We start from the raw sequence: 19513 nt of genomic DNA, 5'->3' as shown, positions 1-19513 counted from the left end.
CACCACCCATTCCTCCACCACCCATTCCTCCACCACCCATTCCTCCAAAACCGCCCATTCCTCCTCCGTAGCTGCCTAGTCCTCCTCCGTAGCCTCCACCAAAGCCACCCATTCTGCCTCCATAGCCTCCACCACCGTAGCATCCTCCCATGGCAATCCTTCCACTGCCACCCATGTTGTGGAGGCTCCTGCTGCCAAACCCTCCACAACGTCCACCACCTCCAAATCCCCTGGACATAGAATATGAGCTGTAGCTGCTCCTGCTTCTGCCGCCACCACCTCCAAAGCCACCACCGATGGCAGAGCAAGAGCTGTAGCCCCTTCTACTCCCTCCTCCAAAGCTTCTGCAGACAGACTGCCGAGACATGGCTGCTTCTTCCAAGTGGTGTCAAAGTCAAGAAGAGAAGAAAGATCAATGGAGTTGGGCTGCGAGGAGGTGAGTGCAAAGAGAAGGGAAGTTAGTCCCTCTGACTTGAGGGAAGCAGATGTTCTCTTTTATCTGCTTCTGGAGGTGGGATGGGTTTGCATGGGCGTGAAGGAGGAGACAGTTACTGTCTTCATCAGCTTGGCGTGGTTTACAGATTTTCATCTTCAATTTGCCAAACATTGACCCTACCCAGAAACACGCCCTATAATGCAGAAGAAAATTAACAAAGATACAACCGTGTCTACCAAAGGGTAGCACTCAATGACTAAGAAGTCTTCTACTTCTGTGGCATGGTAACAGTCTCCCTATGTTAGACTAGTCTTTTTTTCACCTTTCATCCATTGTGGTTGTTTCCCTGCTTATGTTTATCTCTATTTTGATCTTCCACTCCAAAGCCCTATGGCAGGCAAGCACTGTGGCTCATGCCAACTTGTAGCATGGCTTACACAATTCCCAAAACACACCTATGTTACGCCCTTAGCCTTCTTTTTACATGGAAAATTGCCTTTGGCTTAGAGAAGTAGTTTCTCAACCCAGAGCCAGGGCTCAGCAAATTACATTTTGATGAGGCTTTGCATCTTTTCGATAAATCAAACCTTACTGGAAAAGAGATGCTGTGGCAATGGCTGGTGCTGGAAATTCTTTCATTTTTGGACCAAACTCACTGAACACGAGCCCCGGTGTCTTCATACTAAGAGGGTCTCTGCAACAGTGGAGAAGTGCCACGACCATCACAGATGGGAAATCCCTTGCAGGTTTCCTGAGTGTTTCAGGAAGGACTGACCACGAGAAGAGCCAGGGAACGCATCAGCAGCTCAGCCGCTGCGGTGGGAAGTGCGGACAGGCGGGCAACCAGCCCTGAGAACAGGCAGAGAGAAGGAGGCATGCAAAGTCCTGCTGCCCACGTAACACACACCGTAAACACTTAAATGCAATTAGCTAGGCAGAGGATGCTGAAGAGCTCAACTTGTTTGTAGAGGCATATAAAAACGGAGAACAGAGAGCACGAGGACTTTCACTTGAGGAAATGCATGCTTTTCAGCTACCTGGCTCACTTCAGCATTTATATGCAAATATATTTTTGGCAGACAGACACACTTGTAAGCTGTGTTGAGCCCTCCTTCAAGACCTCGAGTAGGTATCCTTTTTTCACTTATTTGAAAGCAGTCACCGGGTTTTCAAAAGGTAGAAGTTTATCAAAATGCTCTGGTTCTGATATCATTACTGAGAAGGAATCAGCTTATGAGCTAAACTTGACATAATAAGACTGTGAACCATCATGCATTCATCCTGTTGTCCTGCAGAAACCTGACTAACAAATAACACCTACTGTCTCTATTTAAAAATTCTTACTGAGAAGTTCATCTTCTTGATTAGTTTTCAGCAATCCCTGACAGCAGGAGAACCAGAGCATCACAATTTTAAGGCCGCCTAGGCAATGTTGAAGCCCAAACCTCTTTATGGTTATTTAGGCATCTAACTGTGCTGTCTGATGAGACTCTCAGAAGTTCCCATAGGACACAGGCAATTAAGTGCTTCCTGAAAATCCACACGAGCAACTCCTGGTATCTTCAGAAGTTTAAATACCTCCTAAAATATCACTCAGGCTCCTATTTCCAAAAGCGCCTCAGGCGCCCAGGCAGCGCTTAATGTGCGGTTAAACTGGCAGCACCACCGAAACGCACAGCCGTGCCCCAGGGGCTGCTCATCCCACCCCAGCACCGGCACCGCATCCACGGGCAGGGGTCAGGGAAAGGAGCCGGCAGAAAAATACAGAGCCAGAACCCCGTGAGACCATGGAGGCAACGGGGTTTTGGTGGCTGTGCCCTGTGGTGCATGCAGACCCTAGCGTGTGGGGACATCCCGCATGGTTCACTGGTCTCTTTCCAAATTTTGGGACAAAAAAAAATGGACAAATAACAGGTGAGACCTGGCAGTACTGACTTGGGCAGTGAGTGCACTTCACTTTTGATTTATCTGCTGAATGCATCCCGCCACTGCCTGCCACACTGCAGGGTCCAGGCGGGTGCAGGCTTGGGGTGTCACAGTGCAGGCACCCCTGTGCGCATACACACACAGTTTAGCAACTGACTTATTTCTTCCCTCACCCCCCTCCGGATTACCAAATCCACAGTTGCGTGGTTTTCTTTCTTTCCTGTAGGCAGGACGACGGGCTCGGTTCACGTTCCCAGCCACGCTCGGCAGGAGATGCACTGTCAGCACAATGCTCCCGTCCCAAGCGCACGTGTTTAGATAACGCGCTCGTTGAGTCACCGCTGTGTCTGCGGCCAAGTTTGGGAAATCAGGCAGGGATTTGGGGCTCAGCAGCATCGTACATCCAAACACAACGGGCAGCCTGGGCTCCCGTGGCCTCCAACCATGTCCTCCCTGCTGGAGGACAGCAAAGGGGCAGGAATGAGGGAGATACCTGGGGCAAAAGGCTCAGCGGGGAGCTGCCAACGCTTGGGAGATGCTGTCAGCCTCAGACCAGGAGAAGTTCTGGAGGAGAAGCTAAGCAGAGTGTTAAGTCCCCATGCTTCCAAAAAAGCACTTGGTATCTAGGTATCTTCACCGTGCAAGCATGCACTAGAAGGGACTTTCAACACGGAGGGCAATTACAACAAAATTAAACAAAACTTCTTTCGGGTCAGGTGAAGTTCTCAGTGCTCCAACAAAAGGCAGAAACTCTGTCACGTCTCAGTCCAGCCCAGGAGAATCCTCCCTTAATTGCTGCTGCAATCAGAGGAACAAAAGAGAAGTGCTTTTTGGTGTTTAAGTAAAGCCTTGGTGCACATCCAGCAGCCCTTTGTTTCTGCATGGGGCATCCCTCCCATCAGGAGGCATGTGCTGGAGGCGCTCACACAGCACAGCTAGTTTGGTTGACTCCAAGGGAAGTCACTGTCTTCATTCAGCACCATCTCAGGTCCCTTTACAACTTACCAGCGCCTTTACCTTTGCCCAATGCATGTCCCCAGCCAAGCAGTTACATGCCTTAGCTGGCAGAGTTGTGACACGCCGCAGCCACTGCTGCGCCGGTGCTCCAGCACCTGCAAGCAGGGAGCGGAGCATGAGCTGAGCTGACAGTGACTCACCCACAGCCCCAAGCAAGGCTGCGGTTGACCAGGGACGTGACTCAAGGTCTCCTGAGCAAGAGGTGAAGCCACACCGGGAGTTTTCGGCTCTAAGTTTACAGCTCCCCAGAAATACTTGACTTCTGCCCAGGGGTAGCACCTGAGAGGGGGCTGAGCGTTTGTGCCTGCCATGTTTCCAAGGCCCCTGTGGCAGATGCCTCAAAAGCAGCCACAGATGCCTGGGGTGGGTTGAAAGGCTAAAGCATGGTGCTCCCCACCCGTGGGGCAGAGGTGGGCACTGGAGGCTGGGCACAGCCTTGTGCCAAAGCCTGGCTCCAGCACTGCTGGCGCAGGAGGGGACTGGGCAGGGAGCACCATGAGGTGCCCACCGAGGGCATGGGGAAGGGCAGGGGCTCCGAAGGCCAGCTGGATGCCAGCCCCAGGGCCTGATTTGCTCTGCTTGAATGGGACCGATTGCCTCTGGAGCCCCAAGGAGGGGAGGGTGACAGCACCGAGCTGCGGACTGGCCCCAGAGCTGGCTCCAACCCAGCTGCCTCTGCAGGGCCTTCCAGTGCCACCTGCAAAGGGCAAGGGAAAGCCAGGCAATGCTTCCAGATCTCCGCAAAGAGGAGTCCTGTTAGGACACGAAACTCTCCGGTCAGAACAGAAAACCACACAAGTTTACTGCCTCTAGTGTTTATTAGGGTATGGCACATGCCAAAGGAGAAAGGCTTAAGCAAACAAGCGCCTACGTTCCCACGATTGCAACAAAAAGGGAAAGCCCGAACAAAACCGAACATTTTTACAATTGCTTCTGAAGGACACTGGTGAAACTGCCGGCACCTTAGTTAGGAAAACAAAACTGCAGCAGGCGGGGACGTCTCTTCATCTGGGACCAGCTGGGAAATTCTTGGTCTAGGGCTCAAGCCTGGGCTGGTGATCGGCACCGGCTGCAGCTGCGCCACATTGGGGTGCAGGGCAGCCCTCCTGCGGGCTTTGCAGGCATGAGATCTTGGAGGCTTTCCTGGGACCATGCAGCCTCAGCATCTCCACTGCTTTAGCTTTTTTTTTTTTTTTTTTGGGGGGGGGGGGGGTTCAATGGCAGCTCCTGGCCCCACAGTCAGCAGCCTGGCAGCATCCCAAGGTGAGGATGCGGACGTGAGACCACCTCGAGCCCTCTGTTGAGCTTGCCAGCAGCCCCAGCTGGTGCACGTAGCTGAGCGTCACTTTCCCACACAGTTTCTGAAGGAGGATGGAGTCTGGTCCAAACGGGGGGATGGCCCCCGCCTTGGCAGCGGAGGAGTGGCAGTGGTCGTGGTGGGGTTTGCTGCCTTTCTCCTTTGGGTGCTGGGGGGGGGGGGGGATAGCTCGCTCTCCTAGACCCGCCGGCACCCAGACATGGAGCTGCTGTTTTTCTTCAGGATGCTGCCAGACCCCACCACGACAGAGTTAGACCCTGCCCCTCCGGAGCAGAACCCTGCCCCTCCAGAGCCAAATCCTCCCCCGGCGCCAAATCCGCCCCCTCCTAAGCTGTAGCAGAAGCCAGCACCGCCTGTGTTACAGCTGCCTCTCCCACTTCCAGCACCGAATCCCATTCCTCCTCCTCCTCCTCCGAGGTAGACTCCGCTGCTGCCGTATCCACCTCCTACAGAGCTGCTGCCGCCCACCACAGCTGTAGAGACAAGTGGGAGGAGTGGGGTTACCTCCAGTGGGGCTGAAAATGTTGGAGCACCCCGCATAGCCCCCCGTGCTCCATTGGAGCAGGGAGTGGTACTTACAGATGCTCACAGAGCTCTGGCACTCTCCAGACATCCTGCAAGGAAAGAGATGGATATCAGCGCCACACAGCTCGGTCCGTCAGGGTCCGTAGGAGCATGGTGCACTGCTGCACCACTCGTATTTTAGCAGAGGGGATGCAGAGTGCTGCATCCTCCCCATGGACCCGGCAGGATGCACTTGAGCTCTGTTGGACCTGCACCCACCTGCACTCCTCGCCCTCCAGCAGCTTCCTGTAGGTCGCGATCTCGATGTCCAGGGCCAGCTTGACGTTCATCAGCTCCTGGTACTCGCGCAGCTGCTGGGCCAGGTCTGCCTTGGCTTTCTTCAGGGCTGCCTCCAGCTCAGTCAGCTTGGCTTTGGCATCCTTGATGGCCAGCTCCCCGCGCTGCTCAGCGTCCGCGATGGAGCTCTGCACGGTTTCGCACTGCGGGGCAGAGCCAAGGATGCGAGGAGTGGGGTAGGAGGTGCGCAGCACCCACGGTCCCCAGGCACACTGTGCTCTGTGCCCACACCTCCTGGGCTCAGCTGCTCCAAACACAGCAGCCTCTGAGCAGAGTGTGGGGTGTAGGGGAGTTCTGAAGGGACTTACCAGGATCCGTTACCAGTTATGAGCCAGTTACCCATTTCCCCAAAATGCAAGCCTTACCTGCTTCTTCACGCTCTCGATCTCAGCCCGTATCCTCTGGATCATGCGGTTGAGCTCAGAGATCTCAGCCTTTGTGTCTTTCAAGCTGTCTCCGTGCTTTCCTGCTGTGACCTGCAGCTCCTCGTACTAGTACAGAAGCCAGAGGAGCACGTGAGGCACAGCACAACTGGGCTCTCCACACCGCCCCGCAGCAGACCCTGCCCAGGTTGATTCCACAGCTCCAGCATGGCCCCAGCCTCCCCAGCTCCCCCAGTCCCACCAGCCCCACCAGCCCCAGCCCCGCGTGGAGCCCACACCTTGCTCTGGTACCAGGTCTCGGCTTCCACCCGGCTCCTGTTGGCAATCTCCTCGTACTGCGCCTTGACCTCCGCGATGATGCTGTCCAGGTCCAGACTGCGGTTGTTGTCCATGGACAGGACCACGGAGGTGTCGGACACTGTCTTCTGCATCTGGGACAGCTCCTGCAACCCACACCAGCACCAGGTTCAGCCCTGCTGCGACCTCCTTCAGGTGCTGCGGCCCCTCTCCGCCCCGCCATGCCCCTGGGACCCCTTACCGCTTCGTAGAGGCTCCTCATGAAGTTCACCTCGTCCGCCAGAGAGTCCAGCTTCGCCTGAAGCTCCACCTTGGTCATGTAGACGGCATCCACATCCTGCAGCAGAAAGGGGGGTGGAAGCTTTCTGCCCGAGACAGCCAAACCGCTGCCCCCAGTTGCACACACATCTTGGGGCCCTGCTCTGCCCTAATGCAGACACCAACCCACATGGCTGGGATGAGACAGCCTCCGAGCACACGGGGCATTGCATTAAATTTAAACATAACAAAGCGCTCAGAAAATGTTGACAAAGGCAGTAATTTGGTTATTGTGCTGCAGGTTTGGCCAGCAGCAGCAGTTCCCAGCTTCCTCATCCTCTGCCCCTAAGGTTCTCCAGGCTTCAGCTCCCTTTTCTTAATGAGGCAGAAGCTCGATTAAAATCTGCCCTTGCCTTTGCAAGTGCTTTGTCCTCCTGCCATAAGCAGCCCAGCGCTTTACCTTCTTCAGGAGCACAAAGTCGTTCTCCGCAGTTGTCCTTTTGTTGATTTCCTCCTCGTACCTGTTGATTACAATGAGGGAGATCGAATCTCTCTGCTTGCTTTGGCTCTGCCTCCACCACTGGCAGCCAGAGGCCGCTGGCCTCAGAGCAATGTGCAGCAAAAATCATCCTGAGGGGAAGGCAGCAGCGGCACGGCCTCCCCGTGAGCCACCCCGGGCACCCCAGCGCCTCCTGCCCCACGCCCTGCTGGTCCCTGCAGCACCTCCGGGACCCTGCAGGACCTCCCGGACCCCAGCCTCCATCCAGGACCAAGTCCTTGCTCAGCGGGCGATTGCTGCAGAGCACAGAGAGCATCTCCAAAATGCAGCCGGTTCCTGGCCCTTGGCTTCGGCAGAGGAGGGATCTGGGTGCTCCTGGCAAGCCCCCAGCTTCCTTTCCCTCCAAGGTTTTTGCAAGTCTTTCAGCACAGACATTTCTGCAGGCTTCGTTTGTGCTTTTCCAACTGGAGAAATTAATCCCATAAATAATACTGGGAGAATAATCCTTCCCTCCACATCGTATTTCCGAAGGAAGATCTAACTAACTGCGAAGGAAATCATTGTAAGGAGTCCATGAGGAAATCCATGAGGAAATCACGCTGCAATTTAGCAACTGGTCTAATTGGTTCATTAAATCATAATGTCACAGATTCTTAAGTGGGGAAGACAAACAGCAGAAGATCCTGCCTCGGTGACAGCCGTAGCTCAGACAATATGCCAGACACACCTTGAAAAATTGGCCCCTGCTGTCAAAACTCACAGCTGGTGGCAACTTCCTCATAGCATTTTGCATTATTTAATCACTGAAACAAGTGGAACATAGTTCATTCCTGCGGTTGCTTGAATTTTCTGTCTGTTCAAAGGTAGTTTTCATTTTGATTTTTTTTGCCACTACGCAAAAAAAAATAATAAAATAAAAGAGGAATAGAAAAAGTCTGGAGACCAAGTCCGCACACAGCCTTTTGCGGCTGGTGGAAAATAATCAGACCTGTAAGAAACCAGCCCCAGCTCAAACACGGCCACAGGCGAATCCAGGACGTGAACCCCTTCAGCCCAAGCTTTGCCAAAAAGAAAACCCAGGAGGTGCCACCGCGCCCGTGCCGCCAGCAACGTACTTGGTCTTGAACTCCTCCACCATGTCCTGGAAGCTCTTCAGCTCCAACTCCAGCTGGTGCTTCTCGCTTGAGAGCCCATCCAGCTGCTGGCGCAGCCCACTGATGTAGGCTTCGAAGTAGGGGTCGAGGCTCCGGCCACCCGTGCTTGGGCTCTGCTCCTGCAGGAGCTTCCACTTGGTCTCCAGGACCTTGTTCTGCTGCTCCAGGAACCGCACCTAACCGAGCACAGGGATGGGGGGAAGAAGGTCAGACAGTTCCCAAAAGCATCTTTCTATCAATTTTTTCTCCCCATCACCTGCATTTAATGAGCTTAGCCCTTCCACATGTTCTCTCCTCCTCAAAGTGCTCCCAGCCTGCCCAGGGTCCCACAAGCAATGGGAAAACCCATCCCAGCTGCTCTGGGCTGAGCGGGCACTGGTGGGTGGCCTCCCCTCTCCCATCTCACAGAGAAACCCAATGTCCCCTGCCCCTTGCAGAAGTCACTTCTCCGGCCCACTGGGCTCTCTGGTGGCCATGTGGCCGCCCCATGGCCATTGCAAGGGGGTGGGCCCAACCACCCCCGGGCCCTGCCCGGAGCCGCGCTCACCTTGTCAATGAAGGAGGCAAACTTGTTGTTGAGGGTCTTCAGCTCCTCCCGCTCCTGTGTTCGCACCTTCTGGATCTCGGGGTCGATTTCCAGGTTGAGGGGGGCCAGCAGGCTCTGGTTGATGGTCACCTCCCTGATGCCGCCTGGCGGGCAGGCGGGGAAGCCTTGCCCCCCCATCCCGCCATCAAACCCTCCGCCGAAGCCACCAAAACCACCACCAAGGCCTCCGCCAAAGCCAGCCCCGGCCCCACCACCAAAGCCACCACCGAATCCTGCCCCGGCACCGAGACCATAGCCAAAGCCTCCTTGGCCTCCAGCCCCAAAGCCTCTGCAGGCCCCAGCTCCACCGAATCCTCCCAGGGAGGTGCTTTTGCTCCCTCCCAGGCTATAGAGGCTCCTGCTGCTGAAGCCACCGGCGTTGCCAGCAGAGCCCCGGCATCCTCCTCGGACCACCGAGCTGAAGGAGACTTTGTTCCTCCCTCCTCCCAGGCAAGCAGAGCTGGAGCTGAAGCCCTTGTTGAGGCCACACGACTGGCGAGACATAGCGGCGGGTCGAGAGCGAAGGTGCCGAGAGAGGAGAGCTGCGTCCGGAGGGCTGCGAAGCACGAGAAGGTCTGTCCTGCTAGCACCGTGCCTCGATTCCCCTTTTTATTTGCTGAGGGAGTTGGCTGGGTGTCAGGGGAGTGGAGAAGTCGGGTTTTACTCTATTAATTGTTTTAGGTGTGCTTGGAACCATGCCTTCCCCTCTCCTCTTTGCCATCACCGTGACCTGCCTCAAAACACTCCCTAGATAGCTAAGAAAATAAAACAAAGCTATTGTTGGTGTTGGAAACGTATCCCCCATTCAAATTCCCTTAGCTGGAGCTGTCAACTCATCACGGGCCTTTCTATAGCTCTCATGGCAGTGACAAAGCACTACAAATTACTTGACATGTCACACCCTCAAGGGAGACCCTTGCTTTAGCTAAATCATTCATTCTGAGCCTCATGGCAGGTGCTAGGTTCACTGAATTCCAACAAAACCATGGTTTCCCAATCGCAGCCCCAGATGCACTCCAGTTCAACTTTCTGCTCGGGGAGCTTTGTCTTGTTTTGTCCAAAACTGTTTCACAACGAGGGAGGGAGCCTGGGGAGCGTTAGTCCTTGGCAGGGTTACCAAACGAGCCCGGTGTCAGTACAGAAGATGTTTTAGGAGGCTTTAAAGGCATGTCAGATCACCCCGAGCCCAGTGAATTGAGCCTGGAGGGACATGAGGGGTCCACAGAGCAGCTCCAGGCTCCCACGCTGCGCCCCCTTCACTGTCCCTCGTTAGGGTCGTGGTGCTAACGAGCTGTGTCTGTGGCAGCAGGTCCCAATCCCACCACCGGGCTGGTGCCGAGGCTGGAGGTGAGCTGGGTACCACCAGGGTGCCCCTGGGTTCTGCACCCAGGGCTCCAGGTTCCCCTCATTCCCCTTCCACCTCCCTGGAGGGCAGGAAGCCAGGGGGCAAGCTCTCATTGTTTTGAAAAAGACTGCTTAATTGCTTAACCACTTTTAATTTATATTTTAATTAGCAGATGTGTCTGGAGGTGCCATCAAACTGAGGATAGCCACTTATCCTGCTATTAAAAAAAAAAAAAAAAAAAAAAAAAAGGAGAGACTTCCCCCCAAACCACAAGCTGCAAGTGCAGCCCTGACAATAAAAGGCAGCTTAGCAGCACGCTCTGTAATTAGTTCTTTTATTGGAAATGTTCGTGGGAGAGGTTTGGGGAGCCAGCTCCAGCTCTGAGCCCGTTCCTTTCTTGCTTTTTCCCTTCAAAAGTGCAAATCTTGGTCCGTGAGCAGAGCTGAGGCATCCCCACAGATGGGCAGTTGGTCCAGGGGGGGCTTTTCCTCCCAAACCTCATCCAGTGTTTGCTGAGCTGCGGCACCTTCAGCCCAAAGGGATCTGGGCGGTGGGGAGAAGCCGATGACCTCCTGCTCCCTCAGCCACCACCCACGCACAGCCTCAGCGTGAGACTCCCCCAGTCCGTCCTGGAAGCCCCCTCCCTCCCTGGGGCTCTGGGATCCCCGTTTCCCAAAAGGGCTGCTGCGGGGGCACCCCAAGATTGCTTTACGCAGGGCGGTGGCAGCTGCATTGCCTCCGCCTTGCACAACCGGCAGAGGAGCCGTGTGAACCTGCCAGGGCCCGGCAGGCACAGTGCCGGCAGTTTCCAGGGCGGCTCCGACGGGCACCGCGGACACCGCTGGCTCCTGCCCGGCTGGACACTTGCCCAGAAAGCACCCTGCTATGCCCCTCAGGTCCTAGCCCTCTTCTGGGGTGGGAAAACCCATCTGAGACCCTGGGGCGAGCTTCTCCATCCATCCTGCACCAGGGCTGCGGGAGCGTGGGTGCCCGGGGAGCTCTGGGGGAGAAGCCGACCCCCCTGGGACCATGGGTGCGGGGCAGAGGGCCAGCTCCTGCAGTGCCACTCCACAAACAGGACCGCTGCGAGCAACAAAGCACACAGCAGAGGTCAGACATCCCCAAACACAGCAGCTTTTCTACACCAGAAATCCAGCCCAAATCCCCAGACCTGGGTTAAAACCGGGCGGCTCCATCACTACGGACCCAGACCCCCAAGGAGCCGCTCCAGGTACCCCACTGCTCCCCAGCCATGCCCTCGCACATCCAGCTGTGGAGGGACTTCTGCTGGGCACAGGACAGCCCCCAGGCACACACACGCATACAAGCTTTGCTAGACCAGGCTTAGAGGCTGCGGAGGGGAAATGGGCTCTTCCCATGGGACGATATAAATAGCCGGCTCCTTTCCATCCCGGCAGTGAAATCTGATTCCCAGAGGTTTCGCTGCGGCATTAATGAGCTCCTAGGACGCGCGGCCGCGGAGCTTTGGCACCACTTATGGCAGGTCCCCAGCACCCTGGGGTGGCACTGTGGGGCTGGGACCCACAGGTTCGGTGCCATCGTGGTTGTGGCATGGGGACACGGGGAGGTGCCGCCTCTCTGGTCTGTGGGGCTCCGTTGGGGAGCAGGAGGTGGCTGTGGTGGGATCCCATAAAGCAGGATTTAGGGGCATGGCTTAGTGGTGGGGCTCGAGAGGTCGGGTCAGAGGTTGGACTCGATGATACTGAAGGTCTTTTCCAACCCAGATGTTCCCACGGAATCACGGAACACCCGATTTGGAAGGGACCCACCAGAATCATCGAGTCCAACTGCTGGGTCCCCGAAGGACCACCCAAAAAAACAGACCACGTGTCTGAGAGCGTTGTCCAAACACTTCCTGGACTCCAGCAGCCTCCCGTGGTCGTGTGATTTACCCCAATGGGAGCTGACGGCACTCAGCACCTCCAGGAGCATCCGCAGGACCACACTGCTGGACGGGCACCCCCCGCCTGGCTGCGCAAGGAGCCATCCAGCCCCACACGAGCTCCTTGCAGTCCCACAAAAGCCATGGGTGGGTAGGGGACAGATGTGGCGCTGGGATCCCCGGTTCAGCCGCTAGCTTTCCCTGGTGCCCCGGGGCTGCTCGGCCCACGCCACCAGGTCTGGGATGCAAAGCAGGAGGCAGAGAGGAAGGAATGAAGCGCAAGGGCAGGGGAGCGCCCCGGGGCTGCTCCGCACCTCCATGGAGCAGCCGCAGCTCTGCCACTGGCGCTGGGGAGAGGACGGAGCAGCTCAGGCTTTGCCCGCTGAGGGTGCCCCGAGTGTGGGCTGCCCCCCATCCGCAGCATCCCTCAGCATCCTCCACGGGGAAAAGGCTGGGGAGCCCAAACTGGCCCGCTTTCACCCCAAAGAGGCAGCAGGGAGAGCAGAGCCCGCTTCGTCAGGCAGCAAGGACTCAGCCGCTCAGCTCACAATTAGTAAGCAGGCAAATTGCAGGGCTGGGGCCTGGGCTGGGAAGCACAATGCAGAAATAACAAGGTGGGTCCCGAGCGAGATCAAAGGCGTCTGTTGCAGAAGACGGCGGCACACCTAGGGCTGTCACCACTGCCGTTGCGCACGGCCGAGAGCCCTGGGCGCTCGCTTGGGAGGCTCTGGCTGCAACAACCCCGCTCCGACGTAGCTCACAGGCAACACCTTCCCCTGGGAACCCGAGGCCCTCCGCAGGAGATGATAATGAGGGTGATAATTCATGTGAGGAGGGTGATGCCGCTGACCGCTCGTGACTGCTGCAGCGCCGCTGGCACCACCACAGCCGACACGGGCATGGAGCTCCCCTAGCCACCCGCCCTCCACCCACCTCGGTGGCCTCCTGGGGACAATTTGGGGGGAATTCGGCCCCAGGGAGACAGGGAACAAACACCCCCCCCCCCCCCCCCCCCGGCTGTCCCTCAGAAATGGTGCAAAACCTGAGTCCTGGCTGCCAGGCAGTGAGAATTGGGTGTCATTGCCACGCTCAGAGACACACAACCCCAGAGCACTCAGGACTCTCCCCCAGCACCATCCACCCCCTCTCTGAGCACCCCAAAAGGACCGGGAGCACTTGGGGCTGCCTGCGGCTACATGAGATGGGGCACCCGAATTTACCCAAATTTGGGCCAATTCAGAGCTGCAAGGGGCTGTGCTGAATACAGGGGTGGTGGGGGCGAAGTGGGTGCACATTTACATGGCTTTGCTTCAAGGACTGGGGACACAGAGCATTCCCCCACCCCACAGTGCTGTCTGGGGCCAGGAAGCTGGTTTTCAGTGAAAGGGGATGAGGGAAAATGGGGTTGAAGCCTCCAAGCTCCAGGGAAATGGCAAAGCTGCTCCAGGTGCCAGCAGGGTGCAGGGGGCTTTCCCCTCCAATTGGCAGAAATGGCACATTTTGGGGAGAAACCCGGCAAAATGGGCCAGGAAGCAAAACGAGAGGATGCGGATGGAGGGCAGGGACCAGGGGATGGGGCCGTCCCCAGCCCTTCAGTTCAGAGCCTCCAGGGACGGAGGCAGGAGCCCACGGGATGTCCCCGCATCCATCTGTCCATCCATCCCGTGCTGGCCGGGGGGCGGCCACGAGCCCAGGGCACCCTCTGAGGCCCCCCCCAGGCCCTGGGGCTGGACCCGTCCATAGAGATTTGGGGAGGAGAAACACCCCAAGGGCCGGGAAGGGTGCGAGGGGTGTGCGTGTGAAAACGCCAAGCGAGGAGCTTTGGGTGGATCCTGCCCTGCCGCTAATTACAGCCCAAAGCTCTTCAGCAAGCCCCAGCTTGCTGCTGGCCCCGTGCCCCCCGCCACGCCTGGCCGAGCCCCCTGCCACCGGCGTCGCCCCGTGCCCAGCTCGCCACTCCCAGCCGGGGCTCAGCAGGGTTGGGGCAGGGGGAGAAGGGTTTTGGGGTCCCCCTGCCGGGGTGGGATGCGGTGCTGCAGGGGGGATCCCCAAGACCCCCGCCTTCGCACACCCCCTGGTTTTGGGGGGTCTCTCCCCTCTCTGCGTGCTGCTCGCTTCCAGTGAAGGGACCCCGAAGCCGCCCCATGGTTTTGGGGTGAAGGAGCCCAGCCCAAAGAGGGGTCAAGGAAATCTGGGGGAGCACCCAAACACTGTCCCCCTGCTCCCCCCACCAGGCAGGAGGGGACCCCACACCCAGCACCCTGAGCCCACTGAAGACCTCCAGCTCCTCGCTCCCTATGCCGGGACACCCCAAAAGGCTCTGCCCCCCCTCATCCCCCCCTACGAAGCACATGAGCACGCATGGGGCCCAGGCACGTCCGTCCCGGTGAGTCACGGGCACCTCCCGCAGGGCGAGCCGAGGTGCAGCGGTGGCACTGGCACCGCCACGGCACCCCGGGACACGGCCCTGGGGAGGGGAGCACAGGGTCGAACCCCCCGGGGGGGTGGAGTGTGTCCCCAGGCCCTAGTAGCCCCAAGCCTTGGTGTCCCCAACCCTCGACGTCCCCAGTCTTTGGTGACCCCAAACTTCAGTGTCCCCAATATCCCGGTGGCCCCAAGCCTCAGTGTCCCCAAGCCCTGGTGGCCCCAAACCTTGGTGTCCCCAGCACTCTGTCCCCGGTCTTTACTGACTCCAAACCTCAGTGTCCCCAGACCCCGGTGGCCCCAAGCCTCAGTGTCCCCAGACCTCAGTGTTCCCAGACCTCAGTGTCCCCAAGCCTTGATGTTCCCAAACTTCAGTGCCCTCAAACCTTGATATCCCCAGTCTTTGGTGCCCCCAAGCCTCAGCTGTCCCCAAACTTTGGTGTCCCAGAGCCTCAATGCCCCCAATCTTTGGTGTCCCCAATTTGGGGCAGTGGCAGTGCCCCCTTCCAGCTGGGCTCACCCCTGGGGTCTGCACATTGCTGTGGGGGGGGGTGATGGGATGGGTGTAACACCCCCCGCCCCCCCCAGCACCTCTGGGTGCTGCCTCGTCCCTCCGACATGGCAAGCGCTGGGATGGGATTGGCGATGGCACAGGGCAGGGGTAAGCACCCCAAAATCCCACCCTGATCCCAAAAATGCCCAAATCCCGAAACGCCCCCCAGAATGCCAAAACACAGCCCTGCCCCCAAAGTCCCACCCCGGCCCCTAAAAAGCCAAATCCCCCCTGCCCCCAGCCCACCCCCCTGTGCCTCAACTTCCCCTGTGACACTTTCCCCGGAGCCCCGGGCACCTCCAGCCCCAGCTCGGCGGCACCAAGCCCCGTGACCCCTCCCCCACAATCCCCCCTCCGCAGCCAGCACCGGGGGGAGGGGGCCTGGGGGCTCAGCACCCCCCGGCCACCTCCAGACCCCAAAAGCGGAGAAAAAACCCAAAGGGTCAGGTCGGAGGTATGGGGGGGGGGGGGGAGGGTCCAGGGGTGCTGGGGGGAAGGTGGGGGGGGGGGTCCCAGGGGCGCTGCTCCCCGGGGGGGGGCGGCTCCACCCCGCCGCCCGCGCCGTCCCCGCTCCTCTGCTGCCCCCCAGCGCCTGCAGCCCCAAAATTCACCCGGGGGGGTGGGCAGGAAGGGGAAAGGGGGGGCTGGAGCTGCTGGGGGGGGATGCTTTGGGGCGGGGGGGGGTCTCGTTGTTCCAAACACCCCCCCCACAGGGTCAGGGTCTCCTTATCCCCCCCCTCCAGGCAGCCCGCGGCACCCCCCCAGAGCTGGGAGGCGTCGGGAATGCTCCTGGGGGCCTCTTGTGGCCACCCAGGAACCCCCCCACACCCCCACCCCACAATGCAGCCCCTTCTCTCCCCATTAGTTAATTAATTAATTAATTAGTGAACAAGCAGGGGTTGGGTGCAGAGGGAGGAGGGGGCGGGGGCGGTAATTAGCGATAATTAATTAGCGGCAATTAGCGGCAATTAGCAGCGAGCGCTGTGCGGAGCGACGTTCGCGGTGCTGACGCCAGGTGTCACCCCCGGGCCGGTAATGGGGCCCGGCACCCTCCCCACCGAGCACCCCAATTCCCACTGCCCCCCCCACATCCCCCACCCCCGAGCACCCCAATTCCCACTGCCCCCCCAATAACACCCCCTCCAGGGACGCTTTGGGGGCGTCCCGCGGGTCCGGGGGTGCCTGGGGGGTGCCTGGGGGGCACCGACCCCCCCCAGCACCATCAGGATCGATCCCAATGCTGTAACCGTGAACCCGGGGGCAAGGGTCCCGTCCTGCCACCCCCGCCCGGTCCCCAGCACGGGAACAAAGCCCCCGGGCAGGGCAGGGCCGCAGCTTTTTGAGGGGGGGGGAACGGGCAAAGGAAAAGGTTTGGTTTTTTTTTGCCCCCCTCCCCCCCCCACGGGCACAACCCTCATACGAGACACCAGAGAATCTCACGGGGGCCCCAGCATGGGGGGGGAGCGAGGGGTGCTGGTTCCTAGAGGAGGTCTTGGGTTTGGGTGGAAATCGGGTGGAACTGGGCCGGTTTGAGTTGGAAGGCTGCAGCATGACCCCTGCCCTGTTAGCGCAGCCCTAACGAGTGCAGTAATTAATGGGGGCACCCAGGGGGCCCGGCCCTGCAGGGCAGGGGGTTGGGGGCTGGGAGGGAGCCCGGGACCCCTGGGACAGATCCTGGGACTCCCAGGTGGGTGCTGGCAGCCCTGCCCTGAGGGTGACACCCCTCAAGGCCCCCTTCCGCCCCTGCTTGGTTCTCCCCCCCTTTGACACCCCCACCTAGACCCCCTTTGCTCCCCCTTTTTGATGCTCCCCCCCTTTGACGCCCCCACCTAGACCCCCTTTGCCCCCCTTTTTGATGCCCCCCCACCCTCAGCACACAGTCACGCTCTGGGTTTCAAAGGGTTTATTATTGCAGGAGCCCCGACCCCCCCCAGCCCTGTACTGGGGGGGGAGAGGAGGGGGGTCACAGTGTGGGGGGGGACCCCACAGCACCCCCCCAGTGGCTCAGACACAGAGGGGGGCACGGGACGGACAGGGGGACGCAGGACAGACGGGTGGACGGCGGGGCCCTGGCTCAGGACGGGACAAGAGGAGGGTGTCGGGGAGGGGTCCCATCGGGGGGGCGGGTCCCATCCCTCCTGGGGGTCCGGATCCAGCCGCAAACGGCTTCGGGGGGGGCTGGGGGGGCTCAGTTGGCCAGCACGTCGGAGGACTCGGACACCAGCTTGCCGTCGCGGGTCTCGATCTTCTTGATGACGATGGCGCGCGACTTGGCCACGGGGGAGCCCTCCAGGGCTGGGGGCGGCACAGCATAGCTGCTGGAGAAGGAGCTCCCAAAGCCCCCCCCCGAGGCCCCCCACAAAGCCCCCACCATAGCCGGCTGCAACGAGAAGGGGGTGGGTAAGGAGGGGGGGGGGCACTGAGCCATTTGGGGTGGTGGGGAGGGGGTCGCAGCCCCAGGACCCCCCCTTACCCGCGTAGCTCGCCGTCCTGGTGTGGATGCTCAGGTTCTGCACGCCCGCCTCCAGCCTGCGGGGAAGGGGGGGGCAGCTCAGCACCGCTGAGGGGGGGAAGGATGGGTGCCCCCAAAAAAGGGTGGCGCTGAGGGGCCCCCACCTGCTCTCCTCGCCCTCCAGCAGCTTCCTGTAGGTCGCGATCTCGATGTCCAGGGCCAGCTTGACGTTCATCAGCTCCTGGTACTCGCGCAGTGTCCGGGCCAGATCCTGCTTCGCCTTCTGCAGCGCCGCCTCCAGCTCCGCCAGTTTGCCCCGCGCGTCCTTCAGCGCCAGCTCCCCACGCTCCTCCGCCTCCGCGATGGCCGCCTCCAGGCTGGCCCGCTGTGGCGCACGGGGGGGTCCCCTCACACAAGGGTTTGGGGGGCCCTCGCACCCTGGCGTCCCCCCCTTGCACTGCGCAGCCTCTCCCCTTGCAACCCATCTCTCTCTTTGCACCCCCCAGTGTCCCCCCTTGCACTGTGCCACATCCCCCCTTGCACCCCAGCAGCCTCCTCCCCTTACATGCCAGCATCCCGCCTTGCACCCCCGTCCCGCCTTGCACCCCCCCGTCCCACCCTGCACCCCAGCATCCCCCCCTTGCACCCCAGTGTCCTCCCTTGCACCCCTGTACCACACCCTTCAGCCCCGTACCCTTCCTTTGCCCCCCAGCATCCCCCCCCTTGCACCCCAGCACCTCCATGGGCCGGGCCCCCCCATGGGGCCGCGGGGGGGCCCTGGGGTGCCGAGGGTGGAGGAGGAAGGCGGAGGAGGAGGAGGGCGGGGGCAGCTCCGCCTGGGCCCCACCTGGTTCTTGAGCGCCTCGATCTCGGCCTGGGTGCGCTGGACGAGCCGGCTCAGCTCGCTGATCTCCCCGCGGGTGCTGCGCAGGTCAGCCCCGTGCTTGCCCGCCGTCGTCTTCAGCTCCTCGTACTGCGGGGGGGCGCGGGGGGTCACCACGTTGGGGGAGTGTGAAATTAGGGGGTCACAAAGTTAGGGGATCGTAAGATTGTGGGGTTGTGAAATGAGGGGATTGTGGAATTAGGGAATCGTGGAATCACAATCACCAAAGCACACAGCCACAGACTCGTGGGGCCACGACACCTTGGGGGCACAGCACCTGAGGGGGCGAGGGGGAAAGGACTTTGGGGTACCCCCACTCCCAGCCCCGCTCGGGGTCCCCATGTGCTCCCCCAGCCGCCCTGCAGCGGTGCCAGGGGGGTGACAGCTGGGATGAGTCCACCGAAGGGAACAGCCCCTGGGGGGGCTCTGGGAGAGCGGGGACGGGGCTGGGGGCTCTGGTGAGGGCATCCCGCGCCCCTCAGCGCCGCAGCCCCACGAGCTCCTCTGGCTCGGGAAATCGGGGAGCAAGGAGCTGGGGCGAGCCTGGGTGTGCCGGGGGCGATGCTCAGGGCTGGGGCTGCTGCAGCCGGGCCGGTTGGGGCGGCCGTCACGGGGCCTGGCGCGCCCACGCTGCAGACACTGGGAGCACTGGGAGCAGCCGCCTGGCCCCCGGGCGGGGAGGGTTGGGCAAGGGCAGGAGGAGCAGGACCCAGACGGCGAGACTGGGCGTCGCAGTGTGCGGGGTGTGCTGGGGGATGGAGCATCCCAGGGTAGGGGGTGTCCTGGGGGACGGAGCATCCTGGGGGTCACAGCATCCCAACGGGCGGGATGTCCTAGGGCACGGAGCGTCCCAGGGGACGGAGCATCCTGGGGCATGGAGGGTCCTGGGGGATGAAGCGTCCCAGGGGACGGAGCATCCCTGGGGACGGAGAATTCTGTGGGACGGAGCACCCCAGTGTGGGCGTCCCGGGGGACGGAGCAGCCCGGGGCTCGGGGCACCCCCCCACCTTGATCTGGTACATGCTCTCGGCCTCGGCGCGGCTGCGGTTGGCGATGTCTTCGTACTGCGCCTTCACCTCGGCGATGATCCCATCCAGGTCCAGGCTGCGGTTGTTGTCCATGGAGAGCACCACCGACGTGTCCGACACCTGCGACTGCAGCTCCCGCAGCTCCTGCAGGGCACGGGGGGCTGAGCGGGGGTCCCCTAGCTGCACCCCC

General features: G+C 60.2%; 3 protein-coding genes across 3 annotated transcripts in view; all 3 read right to left on the bottom strand.

The window, feature by feature from the left end:
* The window catches only part of LOC118155554 (keratin, type II cytoskeletal 6C-like), a 4046-nt gene extending 3628 nt beyond the window's left edge, over positions 1-418 (bottom strand). Inside the window, exon 1 of the mRNA XM_035308879.1 lies at positions 1-418. This exon is cut by the window's left edge and continues 341 nt beyond it. Coding sequence (XP_035164770.1) covers positions 1-367 — 367 coding nt within the window. The 5' untranslated portion in view covers positions 368-418.
* A 4165-nt stretch (positions 419-4583) lies between these two features.
* On the bottom strand, positions 4584-9272 carry LOC118155543 (keratin, type II cytoskeletal 4-like). Its single transcript, XM_035308866.1, has 9 exons — positions 8697-9272; positions 8111-8325; positions 6957-7017; positions 6480-6575; positions 6220-6384; positions 5924-6049; positions 5481-5701; positions 5277-5311; positions 4584-5170 (listed from the first exon to the last, which is right to left on the bottom strand). The coding sequence occupies exons 1-9, from the start codon at positions 9237-9239 to the stop codon at positions 4875-4877; spliced, it is 1758 nt and encodes a 585-aa protein (XP_035164757.1). The 5' UTR covers positions 9240-9272; the 3' UTR covers positions 4584-4874.
* Positions 9273-17021: 7749 nt separating this feature from the next.
* The window catches only part of LOC118155556 (keratin, type II cytoskeletal 8-like), a 4721-nt gene continuing 2229 nt past the window's right edge, over positions 17022-19513 (bottom strand). Inside the window, exons 3-7 of the mRNA XM_035308881.1 lie at positions 19303-19513; positions 18260-18385; positions 17577-17797; positions 17438-17489; positions 17022-17340 (exon numbers count right to left, since the gene is read on the bottom strand). The exon at positions 19303-19513 is cut by the window's right edge and continues 72 nt beyond it. Coding sequence (XP_035164772.1) covers positions 17149-17340; positions 17438-17489; positions 17577-17797; positions 18260-18385; positions 19303-19513 — 802 coding nt within the window. The 3' untranslated portion in view covers positions 17022-17148. The remainder of the gene's footprint in view (positions 17341-17437; positions 17490-17576; positions 17798-18259; positions 18386-19302) is intronic.

Source organism: Oxyura jamaicensis, chromosome 33 (genome assembly GCF_011077185.1).
Source record: "Oxyura jamaicensis isolate SHBP4307 breed ruddy duck chromosome 33, BPBGC_Ojam_1.0, whole genome shotgun sequence".
Lineage (NCBI taxonomy): Eukaryota > Metazoa > Chordata > Aves > Anseriformes > Anatidae > Oxyura > Oxyura jamaicensis.
The sequence above is the reverse complement of the archived record's forward strand: the minus strand, read 5'-3'. Positions and strand labels throughout refer to the sequence as shown.

What these genes read in the sequence shown, in the direction of transcription:
- LOC118155543 (XM_035308866.1), bottom strand. Translation starts at nt 9,239, where the DNA reads ATGTCTCGCCAGTCGTGTGGCCTCAACAAGGGCTTCAGCTCCAGCTCT. An exon ending in GTGGAGGAGTTCAAGACCAA is followed by an intron (nt 7,018 to 8,110) that starts GTACGTTGCTGG and finishes TGTAATCAACAG; the next exon opens with GTACGAGGAGGAAATCAACA. An exon ending in CTGGAGGGCGAGGAGTGCAG is followed by an intron (nt 5,312 to 5,480) that starts GTGGGTGCAGGT and finishes CTTTCCTTGCAG; the next exon opens with GATGTCTGGAGAGTGCCAGA.